Source organism: Acanthaster planci, linkage group LG01, assembly GCF_054643075.1.
Source record: "Acanthaster planci isolate LZ-2023a linkage group LG01, COTS_SCS, whole genome shotgun sequence".
Lineage (NCBI taxonomy): Eukaryota > Metazoa > Echinodermata > Asteroidea > Valvatida > Acanthasteridae > Acanthaster > Acanthaster planci.
Window position 1 is genome coordinate 14,333,772 of NC_141777.1, and position 27,851 is coordinate 14,361,622.

Genomic DNA, 27,851 nt, shown 5'->3' on the forward strand with positions numbered 1-27,851 from the left:
CAGCTCAATGGTGAATACACCCTGATGATGATATTAGGCACAAGCTTCTCTGCCTTCTCAGGCATGCATCCTGGGTGCAAAGAAGCAATTAAGGACCAGACAGAGTGTCTTGACAAAGGAGTGTAGTGTACACCGTGATCCCTGCAGGCCACCCACTCCAAACCCACAACTCTGCAGAATTACCCACAGATCCTGAGCCAGATGTTCCAGGCCATGGCACCACACATGAAATGATAGCTCAAGAGACAGAGAGATGCCTTTCCAACGCAAAGCATCATTTACTAAGTTCAGATGCGTTCACGCTGTGATTCCAAATCCAACATTCTGCTCCGCTGGATCCAGTCCATAAATTTACATCTGGTGAACATCAGGAATCCAAGATCTTTCAGTCTGCATTCTTGCCTGGGCAGTCTGGACTTGCCTGACTTGACTCCATTTGAAATGCTCCCTGACATAAATTACCACCTTCAGTCTTAAGTTACCCTCCCTAAAAACAGTGGGTGACCTGAAATAACCCCGGCTAGTGCAGTGTTCAGAATGACATACATCATGATCTACTGAACTGCCCAGCATGTTGCCTGCATAGTGTGAGGTGTGAAGAATCCATGCCAAAAGTACACTGAACTCCTACTAACAGCAGATGCAGCTCAGATCTTTTTGGCACCCTAGTCCCCAAACTGAACTTCCGATGCTGTTCTCTTAATCTCTGCATGAGACATTGTTTCATTCAGGGGGTTGTCACTTGGGCTTAGTAGCAGACATGTCAAGAATACTAAGGGGTAGGAAACGCTGAAGGGGCAAGCACATGGCAAGGACCATCATCCAGCATTGTTTCATCATGATTTTAATTTGCGAGTACTCCAGTTTCTTGGAAGTAGAGCAAAGCCAGGCCCCACAAATAGGCACTAATATTTACGCAGTTTCATAGCAACAAAATGGATACGCGTTGCCTTCCTTGATGGGGTGTTAGACCACCGTATGGGGACACTCCCTTCGTTCAACCATTGGGGAGTATCATTTCCATCTTGCTCAAAGTATGTGCAATTTCACTGTAAGTTCGGGAATGTCATAAGCTGTCGCACTGGCCACACCAGTAATGATGCAAACCATTGCAAAATTCAAAGTCACTTATTGCTAGAGGCTTGTAATTGAAAAATTGGGAGAAAAAGGAACAAAGGCAGGAAGAAAACGCACTCTTTCCCAGGAGTGCAGCTTTCGCTGGAAGTGGACACTCAATGGATTTATGTAAGCTACACACACTTTTCACTCAAGAAAGCAATTGACAGAAAAAGACTTTGTTCATCCAGGTTTGTAATTAATAAACCAGGTTCCTTTCACACAGAGAAAGAAAAACTAAGCACTAATCTCACTTTTATCTATACAGTTAGCTAATTCATATCTAACCCTCGCCACTCAACTTTCAGAAGGTCAAGTTGGCTGACCACATTATGGTGAACCCACACATTATAAAAATTAAATTGCTAGCTGGACAAAAAAATGCTTTGGGGATTTGGTCAGTGGCCATATTGATAAGGTTGCGTGACCCAGGCTGCTGCCAAACAGGTAATCATTAACTTATCAAAGTGACCACTGCATGATTCAATTAGTGTGAGGTAATCTTGGTTTTCCTTAAAATTTTCAAATAATTCAACTATTTCATATGGGGCACTGGACATGCAACAGGATGTGACAAGGCAAAAAAAATCCAACCAAACAAAAAAGGTGCGCAGCATGGGCGTCGCGACGGGGTGGGCAAGAAGGGGTCACTTGCCCCTCTAGAAAAATAACAAAATAAAAGAGGGAAAAAAGGGGTAAGCAAAAGACATTTTGTCAAAAAAGAGATGAAAGGGGATGAAAATCACCTACATGCTTAAAAAGACCTCAAAATTAACCCCTTCCAATGGTTGTTAATCTGTTCTTTGCTGATGAGTACCCCCTATCATGAAATTGTCTCCCCTGAAAAAAAGTGGTTTGCTTTCCTTGGACAGAGTCCTGGTGACGCCCATGATGAACAGCACAGGAAATAATAATACAAAGCTTGGATGGATTTCAAGGGGGCAGCAATAGCTCCAGCTCCAAAATATTTCCAAAAGCTTGAACAGAGTGGTGCAAACCATCTGTTGATTGATTGCATAAGTTGACATTATGATGGCAACTTCATTTTACATTCATAAAGAGAAAAATGACCATTACTCTGTGCCATTTTGACCCACAACATGCACAGATAATGCTAGAGAGGTAGGGATTCAAACACACCTGAACCAAATTCTGTCTTTTAACTGTATTCAGCCACTGACACCACAACCGCGCGAGGCCAAATTGCATCGCTTTCTCTTGATCAATGTTTCTGATTGGGTTCAATTAAACACCATGCTCCATTCAACCCTCAAGCCATCTGAAGTGTAACTCCTCAGACATTTAATAACTTTTTACTGATTTATTAATATGGGTGATGCCAGGATTCTTTGGGGGAGGGGGGAACCCCCTTTTCCCCAGGGGAAATTCCAGGGGAAGGGTGTGAGCGAGCAAAGCACTTACCAACTCAAACTGAACTGGAGGGGGTAAATTCTGATTTTTTTCAAGCCAATTAGTGATATTTTCATCCATGCATATTAGCCAGCAACAAGTCTTAAGAAAAGGAAAAGTAATTATCAGGGACTATGAATGAATTCCAACAACAGATGGCAGTGTTCAAGTCTAGCTATGTACCCACATTAATGGTAAAAGGGATTTAGGGTAGTGCAAAACCCATCATGAAATTCGGTATTTCAAACAGGCTACATGAGATTCTCTGTGTTTATTTCATTTCTCTTTAAGTAATTTTTGAAAGCAAAGCCTTTAGAGAGCTGTTTTCATGCAGGTCAATGCCTGGTTCTTAGTAGTAAAAATAAAACATTCATTGAGGTCAAATGGGTTTGGAAAAAAATATTATATGCGGGTAAAACAATAAAACAAAACCCCCAAATCCAGTAAATATAACCATGTCAAGGCAGAAACCTCGGATGCCAAATGCATTTGATTTCAGTATTAAATGAAACACAATGTACATTGGCACCAACTTCAAAAGACTTTGAATGCAACTTGCTGAACACAAGTCAAACATAATGTTATTAACCAGAAACAGGCACATAATGAAAAATAGGTGAAAAACGTGGCTCTTTAAGGTTCCATATGACGCTACAATTTCAAAGCATATATAAAGTGTTTGTCTGAACAACTACTGAACAAGTATATAGGTGGGATTGTGAACACTTGATTAGCTGGAAGACCAATTGTTTTGATGGTCTTGTGATATTTTCTGAGGAATGGACAGCATGGTGATTCCAATAATAAAGGAGGCCTTCTAAAATCCATAGTTTCCAGCAGTCTTAGGAATAAGTGTTCTCGCACCAGTCATGGACCTTGTGATTTGCCAAAAATAGACATCCAGAGGGACAAAAGGCCTACTGACTTCATACCTCCCACCAGCACAAAACCGGTCATATTATTACAACAGAAAAACCATCACATTGTGCCACAGAATTACTTGTAGTGTGTAGTCAGTTAAATGCCAACAGTAAGATGACTGAATAGCCATTTCAAGAGGAACCATTGGGGTTTTTTTACCGCCTGCATACACACATTCGGAAGCACAGTGCTTTGGGTGAATGATACATGGCCATGTGAACTGTGATTGAAGAGCATTTGACAATTGATGACACATTTAACAGCTGACTTTAAATATGCGCAAAATTAGTCTAACTGGAACATGCATGTTGTTATTTACACATTCCTGTCTTTTTCCAATCAAAAAGAAACACCCACTGACAATTCTAGTATATAGCCAACCACAGTAGAGACAAAATATCTCTCTGTGCAGTCATAAAAAAGCAATATTCAATCCAGTAAAATTTTACACAGACAGAAACGAACAAACCAGTTGTAAAATTTGAACCAAGTGATAAGTGAATCCTTGTCAAAGCAAGACATGCTAATTGAGAGATGGACATGCAATTACAAGGTTTATAATGGCTCATTTAATGTAAACCTGGTCCAGATCTTGAGGATCTCATTTTCAAAACAATTAACCAATAAACCAATTAGCTTTCATTCTCCATCATCTGTGATCTCTTTCTACATGAAATAGGGGAATAAACAGGATACCCGCCAATTCTACCCACAGAAATCCATGCTATCAGCAAGCAGATTTTGTTACTCGTAGGCCCACTGGATTAAGAGATTAATACAAGTTACTACTCGTAGGCCCACGGATTAAGAGATTAATACAAGTTATTACACATCATCCTGACGTGGTAAGCTCAAAGATTACAATGTGTTCCATTAGATTAGTGCAGGGAATCCTGTGTGTCTTCTCCAGTTGTTCAAATGTCATCACATCTTGGCAAATCATTAAATTAATTAATCTGACCGGCCATGACAGTGGCAGGCAAAGCAAATGTTGCAAAGTGGCACACGTATGCTACATCCGCCTAACCCCAAGGAAGAACTCTTGACTCATTTTAAACCACTTGTCTACAAGTGTGGTAGAAGGTCATGTGTTATTGATCTGAGAATTTATTTTATCTTTGCACATTTAAATGAATCTACAAGGATCAGGCTCTGGGGCACTGTAATAACCTGTTCATATGAATACTCTTCAGGTCTCTCCAGGAGAAAAGAGGGAAACACAGCTGCTTCTTCCTTCAGAGTAAAAACGGTCTCTTTAAGTGCCAAATTTCTGTTATGAATTTGAACTATACTCCATTTACAATTTTTAAATGGTGAATTCTGCAAATGTTTTTAACCACCATGAATTTTACACTGTATTGCTTCAAACACCAAGATGTGTTCCAACAGAGAAGTTTAGCTCTTTGAAGCTTGCAATGATGTCAGAAGCTCTGATACACGGTGAGCCATCTTTTAATCTCACCTCCAAAACAACTATGTCTTATGGTTGAGGCTGCTGACAGTGTAATTAAATGAAAAGAAAAATAACTACTTTGGAAGGCTTACGGTAACTCATGTAAGTTCCCATTATTGTTAATTAAAGTGGATAGATGGAAACCCACAGGCAGTGCATAATGATCTAGAAGTGGGGCTGTCAGCATCTCTGTCCTGACCTTACAGCACTTTGACTCATAGTGTTGGTACAGAATGAGTGGATTGGGTTATAGGACAGCATGAGCACAGCTCCATGGTGTGAGGGACCAAACACTGTACTTCCTATAACCCACTGAGGTCTGCAAACTTTAAAGTTAACAAATTTAATCAATTTATCAATGATGCTCCATAATGAATGGCTTAGCAAAGAGATGAGAAATGTATCAGGGTGACCTCTTGAACCAGATACCTTATTTTCACACCATAACTAGTAAGATGGATGAAAATATTTTGCCACTGTGCATTGCCCTAGTGAACTCTCCTATGCTGTGATGCTTGAAGACATGTGGCCTGTCAAGCAGTTCAGCTGCCTGATGAAGTCCAAAGATTTATGACAATACATCCTAAAAATAAGGTCATACATAAGTTCCAGTAATTCTTATAACTGAAAACACCATCACATCTTCAGGAATTTTGACAATACACATAAGTATTTCCCCCATGCTATGCTTGACATTAAAATAACTTATTTTGGGGACATTCTTTGGACACAAAGGGGGCATTATTCCATTAAAAATATATGAAGAAGGTTGCGCTTTCTCTTTGAAGTTTAAGACTTTGTAAAATGGGTAATATAACCCAAGAATCTTGTTTGTCAGCCACAAATTCGAACTATTATAGGCAAACGAACAAACAACAAACCAACAAAGAAAAGAGATGGTGTTCACTATATTTGGTGATTTATAAGCCTTTATTGCAAACCACCCATCTAGACTAAAATGAACTTTTGTGCTGTTTGCTTCCTCTAAACAGTGATTAAATATCAAAATGTGAAGAAATAGCAATAAGCTAGCATTTACAAATATGGTTCAAACTAAATCCATTCAGTCAACGATGCTCAACAAAACTTGAAATCAATAGCTTGACCAATTTTCAACTATTCTCAGCCACAAATTCCACCTGTTACAGACATGTTGACATGAATACAGGAGGTTAAGTAACACACACAAAAAGTGATTTTGGTGATTAAAGCAAGCACAATGAGACATTTTGGGCAAACACAGACAACAAATAAAACAAAGACTCCAAGGTTGGTTAAGGTCATTTTATTTGCCAAACTTTAAGAGAAAAAACTTTAAAGGAAAAAAACTCCCTTGAGCACTAATTAACCCAAAATGTGCTATCAACAAAAAACAAAAACAAAACAAAACAAAAATAGAAAAAAAATTGTCAGAAAACACTGCATTTCATATACAGCCAGGGAGACACAAGGCACTTTTCTGGCTTTTTTGATGGTTTCGATCAGGAAACATGACCACAAGGGAGACTGAAATACAGATCAAAACCAGCAGCACATTTGGCTAGAAAACACTTCATCAATTCAGCAGGGATTTGGCTGTGATTACAGAGGACTCCCTGTCTACATTCATGTCTGCTGTTGAGACAAGAATGGCTTCAAGTGCTGGTCATGGTGAGGTTTTTCACATGACACTCCGAGCCCAACAACACATACAACCAAGAGCAAAATAAATGAAGGACCATTCGTTGACAAGTCGACCAAAGTTACCTCAGTGGCAAAGACTCCTTCATTAAACTAATTGTCAACTTCAAGGGCTGTCTCCAAAACCTATTCAGAGAGTTCCCGAAGAACATTCTCAATAATGTACAACTGCAGTTATGTACAAACATCACCAAAAATTGGTACGCTAGTATTTTTTTTACTCCTTAACATTGGAGAGGGTGGCAAAATACACATTACAATGCATAATGGAAGCAGTTACATTCATGACAGGGTTGGAGTGTCAAGTCAGCTTGAGAATGTATTTGACAGGAGTAGTGGCAAAAAAACCCAAACACGACGAATGTACAAAATCACGCAACATCAAGTGATATGGTAGCCACAATTCTCAGGCATATAATGACTGGTTAAGTTTGATATTTAACCTGTCATAGATTGTTCGTGTTTGCACGCAAACAAGGCATTAGTCAATCATGAGCTTGCATGTTTAAGGCTTACCTCCCTAGACTTCAAATTTCCTCCTTCACAGACAGAAAAAGACAGAACTACCTTGTAGAGTTCTTGACAAAGATTCTACCACAACATGATTACATACATTGCATACATTTCACATGTTAGCAAATTATCAAGGAAATTGGGTCACAAAATGTGCTGCCTCCAAAACGGAAATCCAATCTGTGTTCTCTCCTCTAATGCTTTTCCACGTCATCTGGGTAAACACACTGTTGTCGTACACTAACATCGTCACATCCACTTTATCTCTGAGACTTTAAGAAATACTTTTTGCTGAGTTTGTAAACAATTTAGAAACAGAACAGACCATAATCTGTGCATTAGCTTCTGCGAGTTGGCTTTATATGGCCATATTTGTATAAATAAACCATTTAAGGTAAACAAACGGGGGCAACTTCATTGTCGGCCAACAAGTTTTGTGAAAAATCTGATTTTAATAAATAGGTGTTTCTGCATGAAATAAGCACTTTTGACAGCAGAACGAATGTGCTGATCTTCAGCAAATTAACGTCCATTGATGGAGATGAGGGGCTCCCAAAATCTTGGGGAAATTGGCATGCCATAGTGAACAGGTCTGTTACACAAGATTTAAATGATATTTAAACTCAATCAGTAATGAGAACTTGTAGTAATTTCATCATTACAACATACAAGCATTTAGGGTATCGTTAAAATGCCCAGGTAGGCAGGCTTTCAGATCCGAATGTGTTTTTGAAGTACTCTGAGTTGCACCTTTTTTTGCTTGACTACTTAAAGTTAAAGTAAAGAGATGCCCCCAAATATAGGCCCTACTGGACATTTATTACGTTCTTTAATGTTGGTCATTCCACCTTATGGACTTCAAAAACAGTCCTGGAATCCTGGCTAAAAACAAGTCCATGTTTGCAGTCCATGGACAGGGAATAGAGAAAGGGCTGCTCTAAATTGCCTCTTGAGCAAGATAGAAAGAGGGCCTCTCTCAATGGAGACAAACTTCCTTTAGCACAGGATTCACCGACAGTTTCAATCTGTTTCAGACTTTAGTAACAGGTGAAAGGATAACTCTGAATTTGATAAAGTTTCAAACTGACAATGGTGTAAATCCTGGTAGAGGAGCTGCAAAATATCTTTTTTATATTACTAGCTCAAACATTACTTTGTTTTTAGCCTCGATGGGACTGGATTGACATTTGGTGCACGCGTTTGGATCCACACACATATATACTATTCTCATGAAATGTTACATTTGTTAATCCTATTCTTGATGCAGAGTCTCTTGAGGTTTTTCACTGATCAGGCATACAAATGGGCTATGAGTTATTACAAAATGCTCTGTGTAATCTGTAACAACATTGCAGATAACATAAAGATTCAAGGCACAATGAACTTATTTGCCACATTTTGATAAACAAAAGTTATCCACGTACTCAGAGTGGGGAGGTAGGGGGGGTTGGACAGGGAGTAGTAATGGATAAGAGCTGACAACCAATAAGCACAGTAGGCATTATGCCTAGAGCCTACAAACGATCTAGGGGGGCCTTTGAACAATTTGGGAGCCTGCAAACTGTGGTAGAAATGTGCTATGGAGTCTTTTAACCAAATGACACTGACGGGCATGTGTATGTACAATTACTGGACATGTGAAGGTTTGCTAGATACAGTTTCCTAATTAGCATGAAATATCAAGTTCCAGCACTAGTCAACTGGCTCTAGGAAATTGGTGCCAGTACCTGTAGCAAAGATGAGGGCCTTACAGAACACCGATGCTCACAGCCTACAGCACACTTAATCCAGCCCTGGGCTCATCTACTCATCATGCACATCATGGCATTCTTATCCATGTGTGGCCAAAATATATATACATATAGCACCCCAGGGCTTGTTCAGATTTAAGAAAAGGAACTCAATCAGAGAAATGTGTTGAATGAAAACTGCAGGAGCCCATAATTGCCGCTTTCCCTTCTCGTCAGATGTTTTTGTTGGAGCTTGCACGCCACATCCAGCCAGCACGTGCCAGGTAAGACTATATCTACCCGTTATTCCACACTTCCCTGTATCAGGTTACGTTGTCATGTCTGTGGTACTCCAAAGGAAAAAAGCTTACACGTCGATCAGGGATTAGCTCCGTCAAGATTATGTCAAGATATAATGCACGAACAAACTTGACACAAATGTGTCTTGGAAAACAAACAAATCAGAATGGTGACCCTTGCAAAGTGGCTTATCCAGGATTTAAGTTAAAGCGGATGGTTATTTTTTCCCAAGCTTGTCTAGATTTTTTGTCTATTTGCAAAGCAACCTCTCCCCCCAAGTGACTGCTCTGGTATTTTGTTTCAAATTGCAACATGTCGATGAGGTGAGGGTCTCTACCACTGGATACACCATTGCTTTATTTACACATTTCAATAAAAACGATGATTTTAACTAATAATACTTTCAGTACATTCAGTAAAAAAAACCCTTCTGTTGCATATTGCACAACCAGGGACATGTGGGACAAAAAGGCAATTTATTAGGACACTTTAAGTTTGAGGACAAATGAGTTAAAACATACAAAGTACACACAAACAGAAAGTAGTACAGGAAAAGGCACTGGCAAAGATGTAAGACATGTAGTCCACCAAGCCATTATATTTGTATCTTATTTAGTGCTCCAGCATACTTTAAATATATGTTTATTAAACTATGGTCTGAGAACTTCAGTTATTGGGATTGGTACAGGTTTCAAACACAGACAGTCCAGATTTCAAGTAAAAGCCCATTAAAAATTGTGGTAAGTTGGCTTAACAAAACAAGAATCCAATAAGCCAACAAATAAAACAGTGCTCAGGAATTGTTACAATGCATTTCACCAACAACCAAATGACACTATGACATAACAAACCTACATTTTGAGTGTCCAAATAAAATCTCTGATACAAGAATCAGTGCTGTGGTATACTAGTACACAAAATATATGTACTGTATATCGAGCAGCATTGTGAGAATTGAGCCTGAAAGACAAACAACTGTGGCTTGAATATTCCAGCATCAGGGGAAAATTATGCTAACATGTCTGAGCACCACTTTGGCTTGAGAATACTTGTAAGATGTATGTTTCTTGTATGTCTGAATAAAGAAATGTATTCGAGATGTTCAGACTTCTACTTGTCCAAAGTACTCAGTCAACACAGCCTAAGTGCTTTGGCTTGATTCCTACTGTAGAAGGCCTGAATAAATCCATGTAATTTAAATGGTGAATATTTCATCACGTCATTGAATTATTTGTCTAAACATACGCAGCTGAACACACGGTTATGTTACATACCTATGGTGGGCATTCCTCTCTTTTCATGTAGATGTAGATTTCATGTAAAAATGCTCTTCTTTTTGGCACTGTGAACAATATCTTAAGCAGGGGCTTTGTTGATTTTCCTGATGACTGCTCTTCTTCCTTTTGCTTTGAATAACCCTAACCCCCAAACGCCACTAAAAGTGTTGTACAGATAAGGAGTAACCTTGTGTGGACCTAACTTAGTCCAGGTAAGTTTTACACAACCTGCATAATGTGGACCTCTTCTGTTCATGGGTCCACTCTAGGTACATGTATGCAAGGTTGGTACTCTGCAAAAAAAGAAGTTCCATTCCATCAAAGAATAGACGTTCCATTCTTGCAGTCAAACTGAATTCATAAACTTGTAGGTGATACAGAGATCTATTCAGGCAGGAATTTATTCATGATTTAGTTGGGCTTTATTCAGATCTGTGAACAATATAATGCTTTTCATGTTCCATTCTATCCATCACTGATGAAATGTCTAATTACTGTTTTTATCATTAAAGTTTATTATTTGCATATGATACCACTTTATATCATTTGGACACTTGACTACACCTCTAGCTTAAGAACACTTGCCTTGCCAAAAACTGTTACAACCTTTTTATACCTTTAACACACTGCCTGGCATCTTCAACATGTCTATCCAAATAAAAGAAAAGTTGTATTGCCAGAAGTTTCAGATGCAGCTGCAATAATATTCCATGATGAGAGACAGGAAACATCATCAATGGCTTGTAACATACGGACAATGTCTGGCAGGCTTCCAGGAAAATACCAACATTGGTGCAACCAACAAGACCCAGAATGTGGCATTCGCAAAAACTTAAACATGCAAATAAGCTTTACTTGCCATGCAGCTGATTAGAAACTCAATTAGTCCAGTTTATTTCTTTTCTTGAGCACCAAGTGAACCCAAAACCAGTATTTAAACCATAAAATTTATCATTCATAAAGAAGCAAAGCCATACTTACAAGGACTTCATTCAACACTAACCACATAACTTGATGATCAGATCTGGAGAACCGGTATTAACTCAATGAAACCAGACATAGAGGGTTTGCATGGCTGCCATCTTGCAGGTCGGTACTTTTGTTCCACAGGTATGCACAATGGAGGATTCCCTACAGAACAAAAGAACTGCCCTGCAAGATGGCTACCATGCAAAGCCTCTATATAATGCACTAACGACTTTTAGCTATGACATAAATCACTGCCACAACATACATGTGCATGTACTGAACTGCAGCCATGCACATATACAGTTTGTCAGGGTCACAATTAGCTGAAACTTCAGTTGATCTGGATTTGTGTCACAGTCACATAATAATTGAATCACAAACGTAAAATGTACAAAGGCCAATAAGCAAGTTATATTGCCACCTCAACATACATGTCGCAGTCATAGAAAATATTAAGATGCAGTTGTGAGTTTAGTTTGCGACAGCTGTGAAAGAAGTAGCAGCTGCAAGTGAAGTGCATGTATGTCACATTTGCAGCTTAAGTTATTAAAGTTGTGGGCTTATGCCGCTTGTACATGGCCGCTAGTCACCTTCCTATTTAATCGGTCCTCTAACCTTTATCAAGGTTTTCAAACATAACATTTGATGATCACTAGCCAGTCATTAACAAGCAACCAGCCATCGATCATTGTACACTATTGTTTGATACCTTTGACCAGAGTAACAGTGAATTGGTACAAGTCACAAAGATGTGCACCACACACAAAGACACACCAGTTAAAAAAAAATACAACAATGTAAAAGGTAATCTGATCGTTGGTGCAAAAGAAAAATGGTAGACAGTGAATGAGATTAAAGACACCTGGAACTAGTGGGCTTCCGTAAAAATCAACACTTCCTGCAGCCATGCGCCATTAAATCAAATTGTCTTGGCAAAACTTTTTGCCCCAGAAAGAAATGTTTTCCGGAGTGATGTTGGAAATAGCATGGCTCTTTGTGAGAAAACCCTGTAAAGGAAAACCAGCTGCGGTAAAAAGCAGCACTTCCACCCCGGCTGAAAACCAGGATGTCTGACCGCCTTATATATTTGACACATCATCAGAGGTCACTTCTGATGGTTTGGTGGATCTAAGCTCAACTGTGCACTTCCCCCTTTACAGCTCGCAGGCAAACATTCCACAGGTATTAATGCATTTCCTCCCCCAAGATATGCAGTGACACAAACACGGACTAACTGAGTAGGGATGAGAGGCTTTCACCAATGTGGGGTGAAATACCGATGGAGTTTATTAAATGTTTCCTCCTCTGTGGTTGGGTCACAAAACCCTAGGCGGAAATGTGGGAAATGCAGGACAGGCACAGGCAACTTTAGGAGTGAAAAAAAGGGGGAAAAGAAGAGCTTTTCATTCGGTCCAGTGATCGTGTCTGCTCTGCGGAGATAAGTCTTCTTGCAAATTAGTCACTGACCACATGCACGCTTTCTACGGACACACCTCCCCCAAAGGGGAGAAGACAAAAAATCCTTACAAAATCTCAACAAACCGTCACTTGTCTTAATCTAAACAGGATGTGAACTTCTGCACAGTACTTCACGGAAGTTAAAGGGATGTCTTGAGGGACTTCTCTTCCTGGCCCTGAGTTTTTATTCGTCCATACACTAATTTCACACCTTCTCAAAAGCAGCAAGCATCAATCACACTAAAGTTGGACTTACCAGCAGTGCATTTTGTTGTATTAGGACTATGCTCTTTCTTGACATGCTACCATTCTGAACTGACAAACTTATATTTTCTATTGAGAGACATTACAATAATCTTGTGTGCCACAGGGTACTTGTGTGAACCAATTTCTCAGGAAAGCCTGGTCAGCGTACCCAGACAGCTTTTCTGAGTGGGGGCCTAGGCTTGCATCATTGTGCCCCTGGTTATTACAACTCTATCCGCACTGAGCAGGAACAAGAGAGGACGTGTTTTTACACAGCACCGAACAGTCCTATGGTGAGAACTTGTGCTTCAGGGTTCACACATGCTTGGCACAGGACAGGCTGTGCATACACAACCAATTTCTGTTTGAAGGCACAGTCTTCATGTGTGCATTGGGCGCATGAACGAGGCCCAAATGAAAAACTTCCCACCAACCTGTCTCTTCTTTGCCGATGAGACTATCACATGTAACGGCTACATTTCACAAGACACAAAAACTACGGGGGAGCCAGTTAACAAATGTGTCCTTAACAGCTATGTTACATGTTCTTGCCATAACTATGTTCCAAAGCATGCTTAACATGCAAATCAGCATGCAAGATATGACTGGGATGAAAAGAGATTTTTAAAAATAAATGTTCATTTTCACACAAAAAATGAAAATATTTCTTCTGTTCATTTTAAACTGCAAACAAAAATAAATGGATTAAAAGTACTAAATATAAAACACTTGAAGAAGGTTTGGCAGATGGAAAATAACACACACACACACAAAACCCCAACATGTCAAAAAAGAAACAGCTTGCAGGGAGACAGAAAAATCCCTGATGCGACATTTTGTAAATATAAGGGAATCATGAAACTGCGATATGACCCATGAAACTGTTCACATAATGAAAGTGTTACATTTGTATCAAAAAACCTTTTAATGTGGGGTCACTCCACAGAAGCCACATCGAAATTAATCTGTCTCACCTGGTTAAGTTTAAAGTGTAATTTATTGAAAAAAAAATCAAAACCGTTTGGCAAGAGCTCATCATCAGTCTGAGCTTTCATGTAAGTATATGCATGACCTAAATGTACATGACCTAAACGTCGATGATGAACACAACTCCCACTTGATATATGCCGACAATATCATCTTAGTTGCAAAAACACCACTGCTGCAGAGGAATTAGAGAGCATGCTAAATGACATCCAAAAAGCCAGTAAACTAGTGGGTCTCAACACGAATCTCGGAAAAACCCAAGTGATGTTCGATGACCACATAAACTGGTCAACAGTAACTGCTGATGGTAAAATTATAGAAAATGTTGACAGCTACATGTACCTAGGGAAGACTAATGCCAGAGATCAACAAGAGAATTGGCCTTGGATGAGGCAGCCTTTGGCAAAGTAAAAAAAATCCTGAGAAGCAGCAAAGCCACACGAATATCAAATGGGAGGTAGTCAGTGAATACATTCTGCGAGTAATGACATATGGCACTGAAACATGAGCACTGAATAACACAATGATGGAGAAACTTGCAATTGCACGGCACAAAATGGAGTGCATAATGTGCAGTATCACCCTTAAAGACCAAAAGTGAAACACTTGGATTTGCCAGCAAACTGAGGTCAGAGACATCACTGACCAAATCAACAAAGCCAAGTGCAGATGGGCAGGACATGTTGCAAGATTAAATGACAACAGATGGACCATCTGGGCACAGAGTGGACCCCGAGGGAATGGACCAGGAAACCAGGCTGCCCAAAGACAAGATGGAGAGATGACCTTAACAGACACCATGCATGGTCCCACTTGGCCAAGGCTAACAAAAGACAGGCACCTGTGACAGCATTCCAGGGAGGGGGCTCCTAATAATCTCAGAATGATACACCCTGGATATGGATATGGAAATGTGCATATGAATATATTGCCATGTCCGAAGAGAATTCATGGGTCATGTCAAATATGCTCTGAACAGCACCTCGGAGGAATAATAAAGGTGGATGTCATTATGTCCAAGTAAATTTCCCCGTGAATGGCCTGGATGTGATTTCCCTACTAAAATGGGAAGGTGTTAAGGGTGGATGTGATGTTGAAACTAGGATGTGATTTTGGCAGGGATTATCAAAAAATCACATCCAAGTCAGAAATCAAATCCCAATTGTTGTTAAAGTCTAACTCACAATGTGATTTTGGACTTTCCTGGTGTGATTTCTGGCTCAGATGTGATTTTGGTGGTGTGGATGTGATATTAGATAATCCTTACCACAATCACATCCAGGCAAGTCTCCCTTCCATATTGTTGGAAAATCAAATCCAGGCCCTTCACAGTGATTTTGAGCATCAGCCAAGACCCCAAACTGCATCTGTTGCTTTATATTCCCACATCTAAATCCAGTGTGAAAGAAGGGCCTTCAAAGGCGGGAAAAATGTTGGAATTCTTTTAATGGAATCCAAGCCATTTGGTGCCAGAACAGATTTCGCTCAAATTTGGCTGCTGGTTTGACAGCTGGTAGACACACAGCAGGCATTAGCTTGGCAGGTAAACACGACACAAACAGAGCCCCCCAAAAGGGTCATGATCTCTTATCCCCAGTTCAGTCACAGCCACCAATCAGCCAAAATTTATGGAAGCAATCATGCTTTTTTCTTTCATTGTCCAAAACTAATGAAGTCATCATGGACTGTTTACTCAACACACACTGAGTGTTTTCTTTAGTCATTTTTACTTCCAAAGGAGCAAATTCCCCAAATAAGTCAAAAACTTAGGGCCAATTGGGGTCACTGGAACAACTCATCTAAGGGCCACTTTGGCATTTATACTTGGTGAGAAGTCGTTTATACTACAAAGTTTGATTCTGAAGAGATTTTTCATCTTTTTGTACATGATAAAGCCTGCATAAAATGGGCCACATCAATTTGCATCATTTGAAAATTGACCAAGGCACTTTAAGATTTTTGAACAAGTGACGTATAAGATACTGATCTGATGAACAGGGACTGTTCTTATGGGCACAATTGTAACAGAGTCACTTCTTGGGTTAACTTTGAATCCTGCGAGTCAAAAACCTTGAGTAGATAGAAAATGCCCCAAAGTAATTAGTCATCAGGAAACTGGAACCTTCTCTTACTTCTGAATTATAACCAAAATAAAAAAAAAAAAAAAAAAAAAAGAAGCTAACTAATGTGTAAAAAAATACTTACTGCTGGGTAACCTCCATTTTTGGTTGGCTTCAATCACTCAAAAAAAAATAAATAAATGCACAACATTTGTCATTTATTAAAAAAATAATAAAAATTAAGAAAAATTGATTTAGAGAATACACATACTTGCAAGTTTAAAACTTGATCAAGCTATGCAATTTCGTATTGTGCTTTTCAAAGCAGAAGGGAATTAAATGCGCAATTCAGGGGAAAAAATGCATGGCATACTTTCAGGAATAATCTCTAGGAATTTGTCACTTGCAGATGCATATCCCAACCCCCAAAAAGATTTGCCCCTTCCTCCTCCTGCGACCATACACTGGCACAGACATCCAGGATCTTCTGAATTAGTCCATCTACATCTTGTCCCCCCCATTTCTATCTCCTTGAAGATAAATGGTTTTTGTGTATGGAGAGAAGGATACCAAGTCTACAGAGACAGGGCTTTGTTTAGCTAAGCAACAAGTTCCCAGGGCTGACACCCTGCATGTCTGTGCTTCTGACATGGAGTAATCATGAGTAATTTCTGTGGATTGAGTATTTGAATGAGTATCAGTGTCAATCACTTTCAGCTGTTGCCCAGCCTCTCCATGCATGATGTTCCCAAACATAATTTCCATCACATGACAGCAAATTGCCCTTTTTTTGCACTTTGCAGCAAACTATATGACAAATACCATGCTAATCTAAAGTGATAAAGAAAACAGTTCCACTAAAAGCACACCCTCTTGCAGATTTTTTTCCCAAGCATGTTTCCTTTGGATAATTGAATGGGCCTGCAATTGTTCACTTTAAATGCAGGCAGCTGGAGTGGGCTTTTTTTGGACATGCATGATTGCCTACAAGAAGAGGAAAAAGCCCTGGTTTTTAATCAAAAGGCTTTTGAATAAATCAGGGACGACTCCCCTGGCCATCTACAGAATGCTCATTATGTCAATTACAGCACAAATATTGCAGTGTGTGAAGCTCTGTATTACGATTGTGCAGCATAATGGTCAAAGTTCACGTGCACACATAAATAGCTTCTATCATCACAATCACATTGGCATACTGTACTATCTATTGATAATGCACAGCACATGACTGCAGGTTAGTACGCTAGATAAATTGATGGTGTAGGCCCACTGTGTGTATCAGTGACAGTTGTAGTGGTTATTTTTTTGGCCTTAGCCATGTGTTGGCTCCAACTCTAAATCTGTCTGTGGTATGCATGGCACATTCAAAGAAAAAGTGGATAGACAAGACCTAACCATGGCCGGTGAGCATACAGAGCAAGTTCGGATCCTTATTTGGTGCACAGCACGTTCACTGTCAACAGTTCTGGCACGTTCCCTGTCGCAGTACCCTGCATCACAGTGTCTGCTGGAACTCTTTGGGGCTGCTGCCAACTTTGGTCCTGATCGCCGCTTCCCAGAGACGGAGCTCCTCCAGCCCAGACTGTCTTTCAAGTTTGTAAAAGAGCTGTATGAGCAGCCGTGGGCTGGGAAATCCCTCGTGCTCGGCAAAGAGTTGTCGTACGTCATGATAGGGAAGCAGGACATGATACCAGAGGGTTACCAACACGTCTTCTTGATCCGAAATCCACAGAAATCTGTAAAGTCACTGGAAGACTGCATGAGCAAGGTTGCCTACAAGAAGAAGAAAGAGTTCTATCTAGGGCTTAACCAGTTCAAAAACCTTTCAGAAATGCATCAGCATGTGACCAAAACTCTTGGGAAGAAAGCATTAGTGTTGGATGCCGATGACCTGAAGTCTAATCCTTCGGAAATGCTTCAATGTCTCTGTACAGCAGTTGGTCTCCAATTCACAGATAAGCTGCTAGAGTGGGACAAGGTCAGTGGGGTACCGGGAAACTGGATGGTGAATGAGAAACAGTGGGAGGACCATGAACGAGTGGGATGGTTTGACAGACTGTTGGAGAGTACTGGATTCAACCCACTTGAGACAGACCCAGGTGTGTGTCCATCAGAGGGACAGCCATCGCCCCATTTCAAACAGATGATAGCAGAGGCTCTGCCCTATTACCAGGAACTCTATCAACTTCGCATCAAACCTCAACAGTCATAGTGCACTGGCCTCTGTTCATATCTAACAGAGGCATCATACGACAAATTCGAGTGCCAAGAAATGGCGAATGCACCTTTATATTCAACATGCACCAAGCCCTTCACTTGAATTTTACATTTGTTATTACGGTTGCGGGGAATACATGTGAACACTAGGGAAAATGTGTAGAAGTTTGTATAAAGATGTATATAAAGACTGGTCAATTTGGGAATAGGCCCCCCCAATGACACGCAAGAGTGCTTGCGTAAATAAAAAAGTGATTATGAAAATTCTTTTTCCTTTGTATTTCTGAAGCCTATTTAATAGGCTAATCTGGCAATACGACTCAGAGGCTTTTTACTGCAGTGACATCAGGTTCATGTAAAGGAGGTGCTTGTGCATTAAATACCTTTTTGACCAATAGGGTGCTGTGATTCATAAAATGTATGCACAAGGCTAAGAGCGTGTGCATGATGAACAGGGTGCCATTCTCACTGGTCTATTTGATTTATGTTATTTTTATTTTTTTAGTTTTATCACACGTTTATCTTCCTGATTATAGATTTCAACATTTATTTTAGGAATCAAAATTTGATTTGGTGTCATAATTCTCTATTTTTAATCAAGTGCCATGTTGAGTATCTTAAATTCCTTTTCAGATGAATGCTTTCATTTGTTTCAAAGTTGTGTTCAAAGTTGCAAAGTTTGTACTTGTTTACCATGTACAACTGGGCCTACTAATCATGAAACTTAATTCTTTTCAGATAAACCAATGACAATAATTCTAATAACCCCGGGACACTGTCAAGGTCAAGTCTAACATGCTGTCCAGACTTTGTGTGTGCATGAAACAAACATATATACAGTTTCCTGCCAAAAGCGATTTGGGATGTGCATGGTAGTTTAAGCATCAACTTTACCTGTGTATATGGATGGCCAAATCCGTGATAACATGTCCTCTGCTGCAAAGTGGTTTATTCCTTCTACACTGCTTGTGATTTGGTGGACTATTAAAGAAAAGGAACTATGCCTGTAATGTGAACTTCAATTGTCTTTGCTTTGGATAGGATGTTTTTAATTCTTACAATGCGTCATATATTTCAGACATCATTATTTCTGAGAATTTCTTCTTCAGTTATTAGTGCTGCTGTTTTTTGCTAAGCTAAGTTTTGCTACGTTCCGCTTTTATTTTTTGTTTTTTCAAGCAAAGACGTTTGATACATTTTTGGGTTTACAGAGTCTGCAAGTATCATTTAGATCTGACTGCTGGTGTTACCATATCAAATGAGTATAAAATGGAAGATTTGCTTGAATATATAAATCACCTACGGACGTATATAAAAACCTGGACTTGCAACGCCTTTGTATGAAGAAGACGCCAACCAGTGGCCATTTTACCGAGCGGAATACAAATGCATGGGTTGGCTCCCTTCTATTGACGTCAGGAAGAACAAAAGCGGGCATTGCCAGGAAAGCTTTGTATTCGGCTCGGTCAAATGGTCACGAGTGGATTCAATGATCTCTCTGAGCTGATTAAGGGCATTGCGAGTCCAGATTTTATTATACACATCCGTGAAATCACCTCCTACATATGCCTAAAAATAGTCCACACAATTTGTATTGCTGCCTCTGTGCAGAGTCAAGAGTTCTTTTTAAAAGCTGTTCTAAATACAGTCCAGGATTTTCTTTTTCAACAAAAAGACCCCATTTGGGGCCTGAAAGGTCAGATCTATTCATAAAAGCACACCCTTATTAAGATTGGGTTGACAGGATATTCCACAAGCTATTCATTTATCCAGAGGGCAGGTATTTCAGAACACATTCCAAAGAACAAAATATATAGGTGAAGTGACCCTTGGCCTTTGAAAGTCACACCAACAAACAAATTCAAGCTAATTGGCCTCTCCGACATTTTTGTTTTATTTGCTTGTATCGCAGGAACTTTCCTACTTTTTCTTGGACTTTTATTCAGCCAAATCTGAGCACCTCATTTCGCAAATTGTGTAAGGAAGACGGCTTGTTTATGTTGTACTATATATAAATCGTGCAGCAAGAGTAATAACTGACTGTTCTTGAACATAGGAATATCTACCCAAACAGTTGTTTCTTTAGCAAATTTCCTTTCATACCCGGCACTTTTTGCCATTCGCTAAAAACTTGATCAACAGTAGTGCATCCTTTAGTGCTACAATGCAGTATGGCGCCACTGCCATGCTCATCCTTTTTTGGAAGTCTGTGCCAGAGTGGGAAGGACCAGTGGGTGCCAACTGTTTGGGTAGGTATTACCTAGCAGATCCCCCCCCCCCACATAATGTGGGAATAAGTCCACTGCGCTCATCCTACCCAAACAGTCACTGCTTTAGTACAGTAGCACCATACCCTGGAGGAAGGTTGGCGAGGACGCACTGATTGAGAGCAAAATGTGATTAGTGTCTCGTATGTCTTGAAGAGGATGAAGGGGGAGTGTTGAGAATGCATCAGCACAGGGGGAGCTCTAAGGTAGATCTGGAGGGGTCCATCCCGGTGAAGGTCCTCCTGGTCTCAGGGCAGAGGAGGGGCAGGACTGTCTTGCCATGGGAGCAGTCTCGTTGCAAGACATCACCCAGGCACCCTGAGGTGAATGTTGAGGGTGTCTTCCAGTATGCCACTGTGCAGATCCTCCATTGGGACACCACAGAAGAATGCCCATGAGGTGGCTACCACCCTGATGTCATGAGCTCCGATAAGGCGGTGGGTTTCATCATCTAAGGATGTTGGCCATTCGGTGTTAAAATTAATGGCCGAGACAGTCCATCTAGCTACTGCGTCTCTGCTTGCTGGCTGATGAGGTTTTACCAAGGTAATGAAGAGCTGAGATGTTAACCTCTCAGTTTCCGAGTCCTGGCCAAGCACAATTCTAATTTGATCTTGTATTCTGTACTGAAGGAGGAAAGTCCTAATTGAGCATGTTGTTTTTTTCTATTTGCACATATCTTACAATTGTTTTGAGTGGGAAAACAGTTTTGAAAAAAAATATATTCAAATCAAAGTTGCTCATGGATGGAGACAGACAGGAGATTGATTACTTGCACTAACATATTTTATACACAGAAATTCTATGGCCTATGCAGCAGGGTCGTAGCGAGCTCTTCGATGTCTTAGTGTGCACGATACATGTACATGTGTGTAGATGTCCAAAATCCAACTGAACCGAACCTTGACACCTACTTGCAGCACTATTTGATACGGAAGTTAGATTTTTTTATTACCTTCAAAGAATATTGGTACACTCCCATATAAACTTCTTTATTTCCCAGTCTAAAAACACTTCAAGTTGTGGTCTTCAGCAAGGGAGCCCAAGGACTTAGACAATGTCATGCTGGAGCAGATGGAGGTGAGACTCAGGGGGGAATAGGCTGCCCACTGAGAGGGGTTCCTCCTCGTCGGACAACGGATCCACAGAGTCGGATGCATGCGGATCAGGATCAGCTGGACATGAGGAACTGGTGCTGTGTTGACTCCCAGTGGCTGATGACTGCCATGATGCTGCTGTGATAATACTGGTTGACTCTCCTGCTTGGCCCCAGAGTCTTGCATGTATGTATGGTGTGGAGGGGGTGAGTACGGATTTGGATCCAGGTACGTAGCTGCTGGATGATGCAGAGAGTAGTGCTGTATGAGCATGGACAAGGTTTCTGATATGAGGTGGAGTGTAGTCAACACCTTACTTTCTTCCCTGATGAGGTATGGAACCCAGGAGGGTGTCTAGATGCCGGATTGGTTGGAGACATATCTGCAGGGGATTCCCTTGTGCATGAGCGTCATCAGAGTTCTGGACGAGGACAGTGGGTTGAGCAGCCTGACTAGAATAGGGAAGAAGGCCGAAAGCCCCAGCAGTGAAGCAGTCCAGGGGCCTTGGGTCTGGCTGGAGACTGGGCAGCGGTAGCCATTGCAGGCCCGGTCCTGATCACCATATCTGATGCGGAATCCCAGGTGGGATGGGAGCAGGAAGATGCCACTGACCACTTGGCCGTAGAGTACTGGCCATTGTGAGTGGGAGGTGGGTTGTATTTTACTTGGGGCAGTGCTGTGAGACCACCCTGTTTGGTCAACAGTCACAGAGCGGTGAATGGGCCCAGGGCAGGAGGTGGGTAGACGCTGCTGCCCTACGGGCATGGTGAGCCAACCAGGGGTGGTAGCTTTGCCCGTGACAATACCGTATTACCGCTTGCCGTGGGCAGTGGTACAGTGCTTAAGTGCTATAGCCGTAGGGCACCACAGCGTGTCGCTTGGTCTTGTTCTCGGTACTGAGTAGCGACTCATTGTACTCCAGTAGGCCTGTGAAGAAGTGTAAATAACCAGCAAGTTCAAGCTCGGCAATGGCCCATGCATTGCCAGAAAGGGCGGTTTAGGAGTTCAGGGACTATGTGTACAACTGATGAGCCCATCATGCCGGCCTGGAGTGTGAAGAGTGGGGCCACTGGGTTGTATGTGCCTCTTGATGGTGTTGATAGTGGCCTTACCAAGTCTGTCTGGTAAGCTGGAGAGGGCACGGTGAGCCAGCCTGACTCACTTCAGCCTGATGCTCACACTATGTGTACTACTGAGCCCACTGCCCCAAACTGAAGCATGAAGAGTTTGGGCCACTAGGTGGGGCCTCTTGACTGTGTCAGTGGTGGCTCTGCCTGCACCAGCAAGCCGGAGAGAGTGTGAACTGGCCTACTTGCTTCAGCCTGATGCCTACACTCTGGGCAAACTGAAAACTACAAAGGAGGTAGATGTAAATTAGGGTATCGCTAAATGTAGGTCGCACCCCCTACCGACAGTAACGAAAAGGGGGATAGAAAGCCGAAGTACTATCCTATTCCCAGTGTTGGTTAGGATATGAAACCGCTGCACCACAGTGTTCCTACAAACACTAGCAATCCCTTGCTCAACATGGACGTACCCATAACCAAAGACCTGGTGCCCACTGTGCCACGAGCGCAATACTAGGAGGGGGATGGATGTTCTAGAATAGGTCTCCCAGTCTGGAACATATGATGTAACATGATATACATACAGAGGGAGATACAAAAGAAAAACACTGACACGTGCACAGCAATGACTAAATGCTTTGACGGGTGACAAGAAAAGGACATTCCGTCACGATCTTTATTCTGTCATAAAAAAGTGCACAAAAGGCACACCTATGAATGCAGTACATAAACCAATGCATACAGAGGTGACACGGAAGAAAAGATTTATCTTTATTATGGTCACGAAATGAAAACAATAACACCAATACGTTCACATTCATAACAAAAAGCATTGAAAAGGTGGCAGGAAGGAACAATCAATCACAAACTTAATTGTAGTCAAGAATAAAAATGCAAGATATACACCTTTAAATGCCGTATGATAACAAATGCATAGAAAGGCAATTAAACACAGAGGAAACACTCTCATCACAAGCTTAATTACAATTATAAAAAAGAGACATTATACACCTAGAGAAGCGCAACATGAAAACACAGTGAACACAGAACAAAGTGTAGCAAACGAAAAAAATCTCAAAAATTCTGAGTTGGACATTACATGTCCGTTCTTAATAGTATTAAGAAAAGACCATCGTCACGGGCGCTGCAGTGGTGGTGCCATGGCTGCTCTCAATGCTTCCTTGGTGCCACACAGACTCGACCATCTTGAACATTAAGACATGGAGTTGATGTGGATATCTGTCAACCTTTCGTCAGACTCCTGGTTGATTGGCATCCTTTATTGTCCACCATCATCGACTGCTCTGTATTGGCCAAAACTCTGTGATGCACTCATATCTGCCAACATGGAGGACTTCGATGGTTGCCTTATTTTGGGCGACTTTAACTTTGACGTCAACCCTCTCCATCAGTCTAGCCCAAATTGCACGAGACTATTTGAAATCTCCTCAGAATTTTTCCTTGAGCAGCTTATTACATCAGTGACCCATCCCTCTGATAGGGAAAACCTATCTGTTGGCTCAACGATCGATCTGGTTTTCAGCGATTGCCCTGACAGAATTGCTTCAGTAAGCACTGCCTCAAGCCCTGTTGAGTTGGATCACCTCGCTATACATGTGGATTTCCACCTGCACAAGCCACCACCATGCCCTGCCGTCCTCCGATCTTTTCTTCAATTTCACCGTGGTGACTTTGATCACTTAGGGATGATCTCCTTCCGTGGTCAGCTTTCATGGATCAGGCAGACGTCAACTCTTCACTGACCTGCTGGGTGGTGCTATACACGACTCAATGCCTACATCGGTTAATCATTGTAATTCCTGTTTCTCATCGTGGATGACGAATGAACTGAAAAACTGATCAACAAAAACACAGGTTGTTCAAACTTGCTTGCCATTCAGGCTCTCCGAATGACTGGTTATTGTACAAAAGGGTTTGTAACAAAGTCAAAAATCAAACACAGAAAGCTTATTGGCAATTTGGTGATGAGATGTTTTCTTCCTTGGACAACAGGTGTAGATTCTGGTCTTTTGTCTGAAATCGGAAACAGTCACCTTCTCCCCCTGAATTTAACGATAATGGCGTGCATCCTACTCAGCCTGCTACCATTTCTGCTGCATTTAATGATTATTTCTCCTCGGTGTTTAACCCCTCAGGTTTTATTCCTGAAAACCCTTCTGCCCTGTTCATTACCCATCCTGGAGTTAACAGAGCTTTTTGTGTCGGAAAGCCAAATAATACCTATTCTCAAAAATCTACCCGTCAATAAATCTCCTGGTCCTGATGGTATCCTACCTAGGATCTTGAATAAAATTGCAGTGCACATCTGTAATTCACTGAGTCTACTGTTTAACTCGTCACTCCACCATGGTAAAATTCCCGAAGCCTGGCGGTGTGCTAACATTACTCCTGTGTAAAAAAAACGTGTTAAGTCCATCCTGACAAATTATAGGCCGGTTGCTCTCACGTCAGTCTTGTGCAAGTACTAGAGCGAGTCATTGCATCTGCCCTAACCAATCACATGGGTATGTTTGGCTTATTAAACAGCAATCAACATGGCTTTACAAAGCATTGTAGCTTGTGTAACCCAACTTGTTAATGTTTTGTACTAGTGGGCGTCTGCCCCCGACTGACCACGCCCTCCGCGTATTGATGCTGTTTTCATCGACACGTCAAAGGCATTTGACAGAATGCTGCACAGTGTGTTGCTTGAGAAACTGGCCTCAGGTTTTAACATCCGGGGTACCGTGTGGCATTGGGTCAAATCCTTAATGAACCGTAGACAGCTAGTGATATTCCAGGGTAGTGCGTTGTCTTGAGCAGAGTTTTTAGGTCTTACTTTGTTCAATCTATTTGTTAATGACATGTCTGATGGTATTTCTTCTAAATGTGTTATGTTTGCTTCAGACTGATCTCGATAACCTCCTCCATTGGTGATTGTGTAATTGTATGGTTTTTAATCCTTCCAAAACAAAGCTTATGCACATTACTCAAAGCAGAAATATTCATCCTCCTATTTACAATCTTGGTGATTCCCCTTTAGCTGCTTCGTCTTCCATCCAGTACCTAGCCATCACCACTAGCTCCGACCTTAGCTGGAACTCCCATGTTAATACAATTGTTTCTTGTGCCAATTGCCTCTTAGATTTCATTCGATCAGTTGTTGGAGGTTCATCTACCAAAGCATTTTTCACACTGTACAAATCGCTTGTCCTACCTGTCCTCGAATATGGCATCCCTTGTTGGGGCCTGCACATACTATCCCAAGAACAACAGATCGAGCGTGTGCAAAGTTCAGCAACCCGAATTGCCTTAAAACAACAGCAAGATCAGATGACATATGAGGACAGGCTTGACCGGCTTAACTGGATCTCTTTATCATCCAGGAGATGATACTTGCTATGCTCATTTGTGTTTAAATGTTTACACAGTTTATGCCAATGTGAGACCAGCGATAATGTCCTTGTCAATCCACTCCACTCAGATTTGCTTACATTCTGCCATCTTCCTTCCCGCACACAAGCTTTGCTTCATTCCCCCACCCGCAGTTTCCATAGAATATGGAATTCTTTTACGCCACTTATCAAAGACTCAGCTGTTTCCGACTCCCTTCCTCGATTCCTTAGGGCCCTCAAGCAGGCTTTCTTATTGGACACGTAATTCAACCTATTTCTTTTTTTGGCTGTTATTTTAATCACCTGTGTGGGGACCATTGTTCTCTTTGTTCTGTATAATTTGTCTTGTTAATGTTATGTGCGGGGGCTGCATACCCATAGGTAATAGTAGTTTATTTTACTTTTGCAGTCCCTGACCCACAAACTCTTCTTTGTCTTGTTACGTATTCAGATTTTTGTCCCTGGTCCCTGCTACTGCTTATATTTACTTGTATGAGTGTTTTGTTGTTTTTTATATACTTTTTGTTCAATTTTGCTTTTTTGGCTCTAGTGATGGTCAAATAAATAAAAATTACAATAAAAAAAAGAGGAAGAACAAGGCGGCCACTCCGCTAGGCATTGCGCAAGATGAAGGCGCACTACCAATTGATTGAGAATTTAGCAAATGGTGTAATGAATGAAGGAAATATGCAAAAGTATTGGTAATCTGGGTGGGTTGAAGGCAGTAGACTTGCTATTTTGTAGTGACTGTTTGGGAAAGATGAGCCTAGTGGGCTAAGATACTCTTTATCACGTCTTTCCAAATTAGCCCCTTTTCTCTCCAGCACTCTATACCTACATGTATGATGTTTAGGTCAACAGTTTGTCTAAACTGTACAGCCCACACGAGAATAGACACTATACCACATATTGCCATGTTTTACATAGTCACAAAAATCATACCATAAATTATGGAACGTACGCAATGAAGGAAATAAAAGTAAGATGGAATATGCCAGGTGCTGACCATGAAGCTGTAAAAATGGCCAATCAGAGGCTAATGCTTTGTGACACATGATACACCTACATTCAAAACCAACACATGCAACATTCAACCACAGGATATGAATGAACCAAACACTGTCTATACTCTACACTTGATAACGACACTCCCCTCCTAGCCGGGCCTCAGATACCCAGACATCGTTGAAAAGTTCATGGGCAAAGTGACAGGCATCTCTTGGCTTCTCTGTCTGCCTCTAAAGATAAGAGCATCACAGGGAAGACCCATCCGGAGACCTGACAGCATCATTAACCAGGACAGCCTCTGTGTCGTGGCTTTGACCTTGGTGTGCAACCCGCCGGGAAGCAGTAATGTTCAAGATGCTGAACTTGGACAGAACTTTTTCGGGAGGAAACAGTTTGTCCCTCCTTTCTCCTTGATCCAAACAGCACGAATGAGTCATGGCAAACAGATCCAGATAAAGAGGGTCATAACAGGTGTCATGGGGCTTCATCTGATGAGAGGAATGTCCAAAGTGCTGGGTGACATCATAGTAGATCAACTCTCGGAATATGACTAACATTCACGGACCACATGAGCCGGTACACCGAGTTCACGACAGGATCAATTAAAACAATTTTGCCCTATCCCCGTGGACCTTGACATTTCAGCAAAAGGGCACACATTGGACCGTGTGGAGGGTTCT

General features: G+C 41.2%; 2 protein-coding genes across 5 annotated transcripts in view; one reads left to right on the top strand and one right to left on the bottom strand.

The window, feature by feature from the left end:
* Positions 1 to 27,851, bottom strand: part of wdr27 (WD repeat domain 27) — a 254,700-nt gene that overhangs the window by 89,819 nt on the left and 137,030 nt on the right. The gene's annotated exons all lie outside the window — the stretch shown is intronic.
* Positions 17,183 to 19,359, top strand: LOC110979483 (uncharacterized). The gene has a single exon (XM_022235315.2). The coding sequence runs from the start codon at positions 17,472 to 17,474 to the stop codon at positions 18,330 to 18,332; it is 861 nt and encodes a 286-aa protein (XP_022091007.2). The 5' UTR covers positions 17,183 to 17,471; the 3' UTR covers positions 18,333 to 19,359.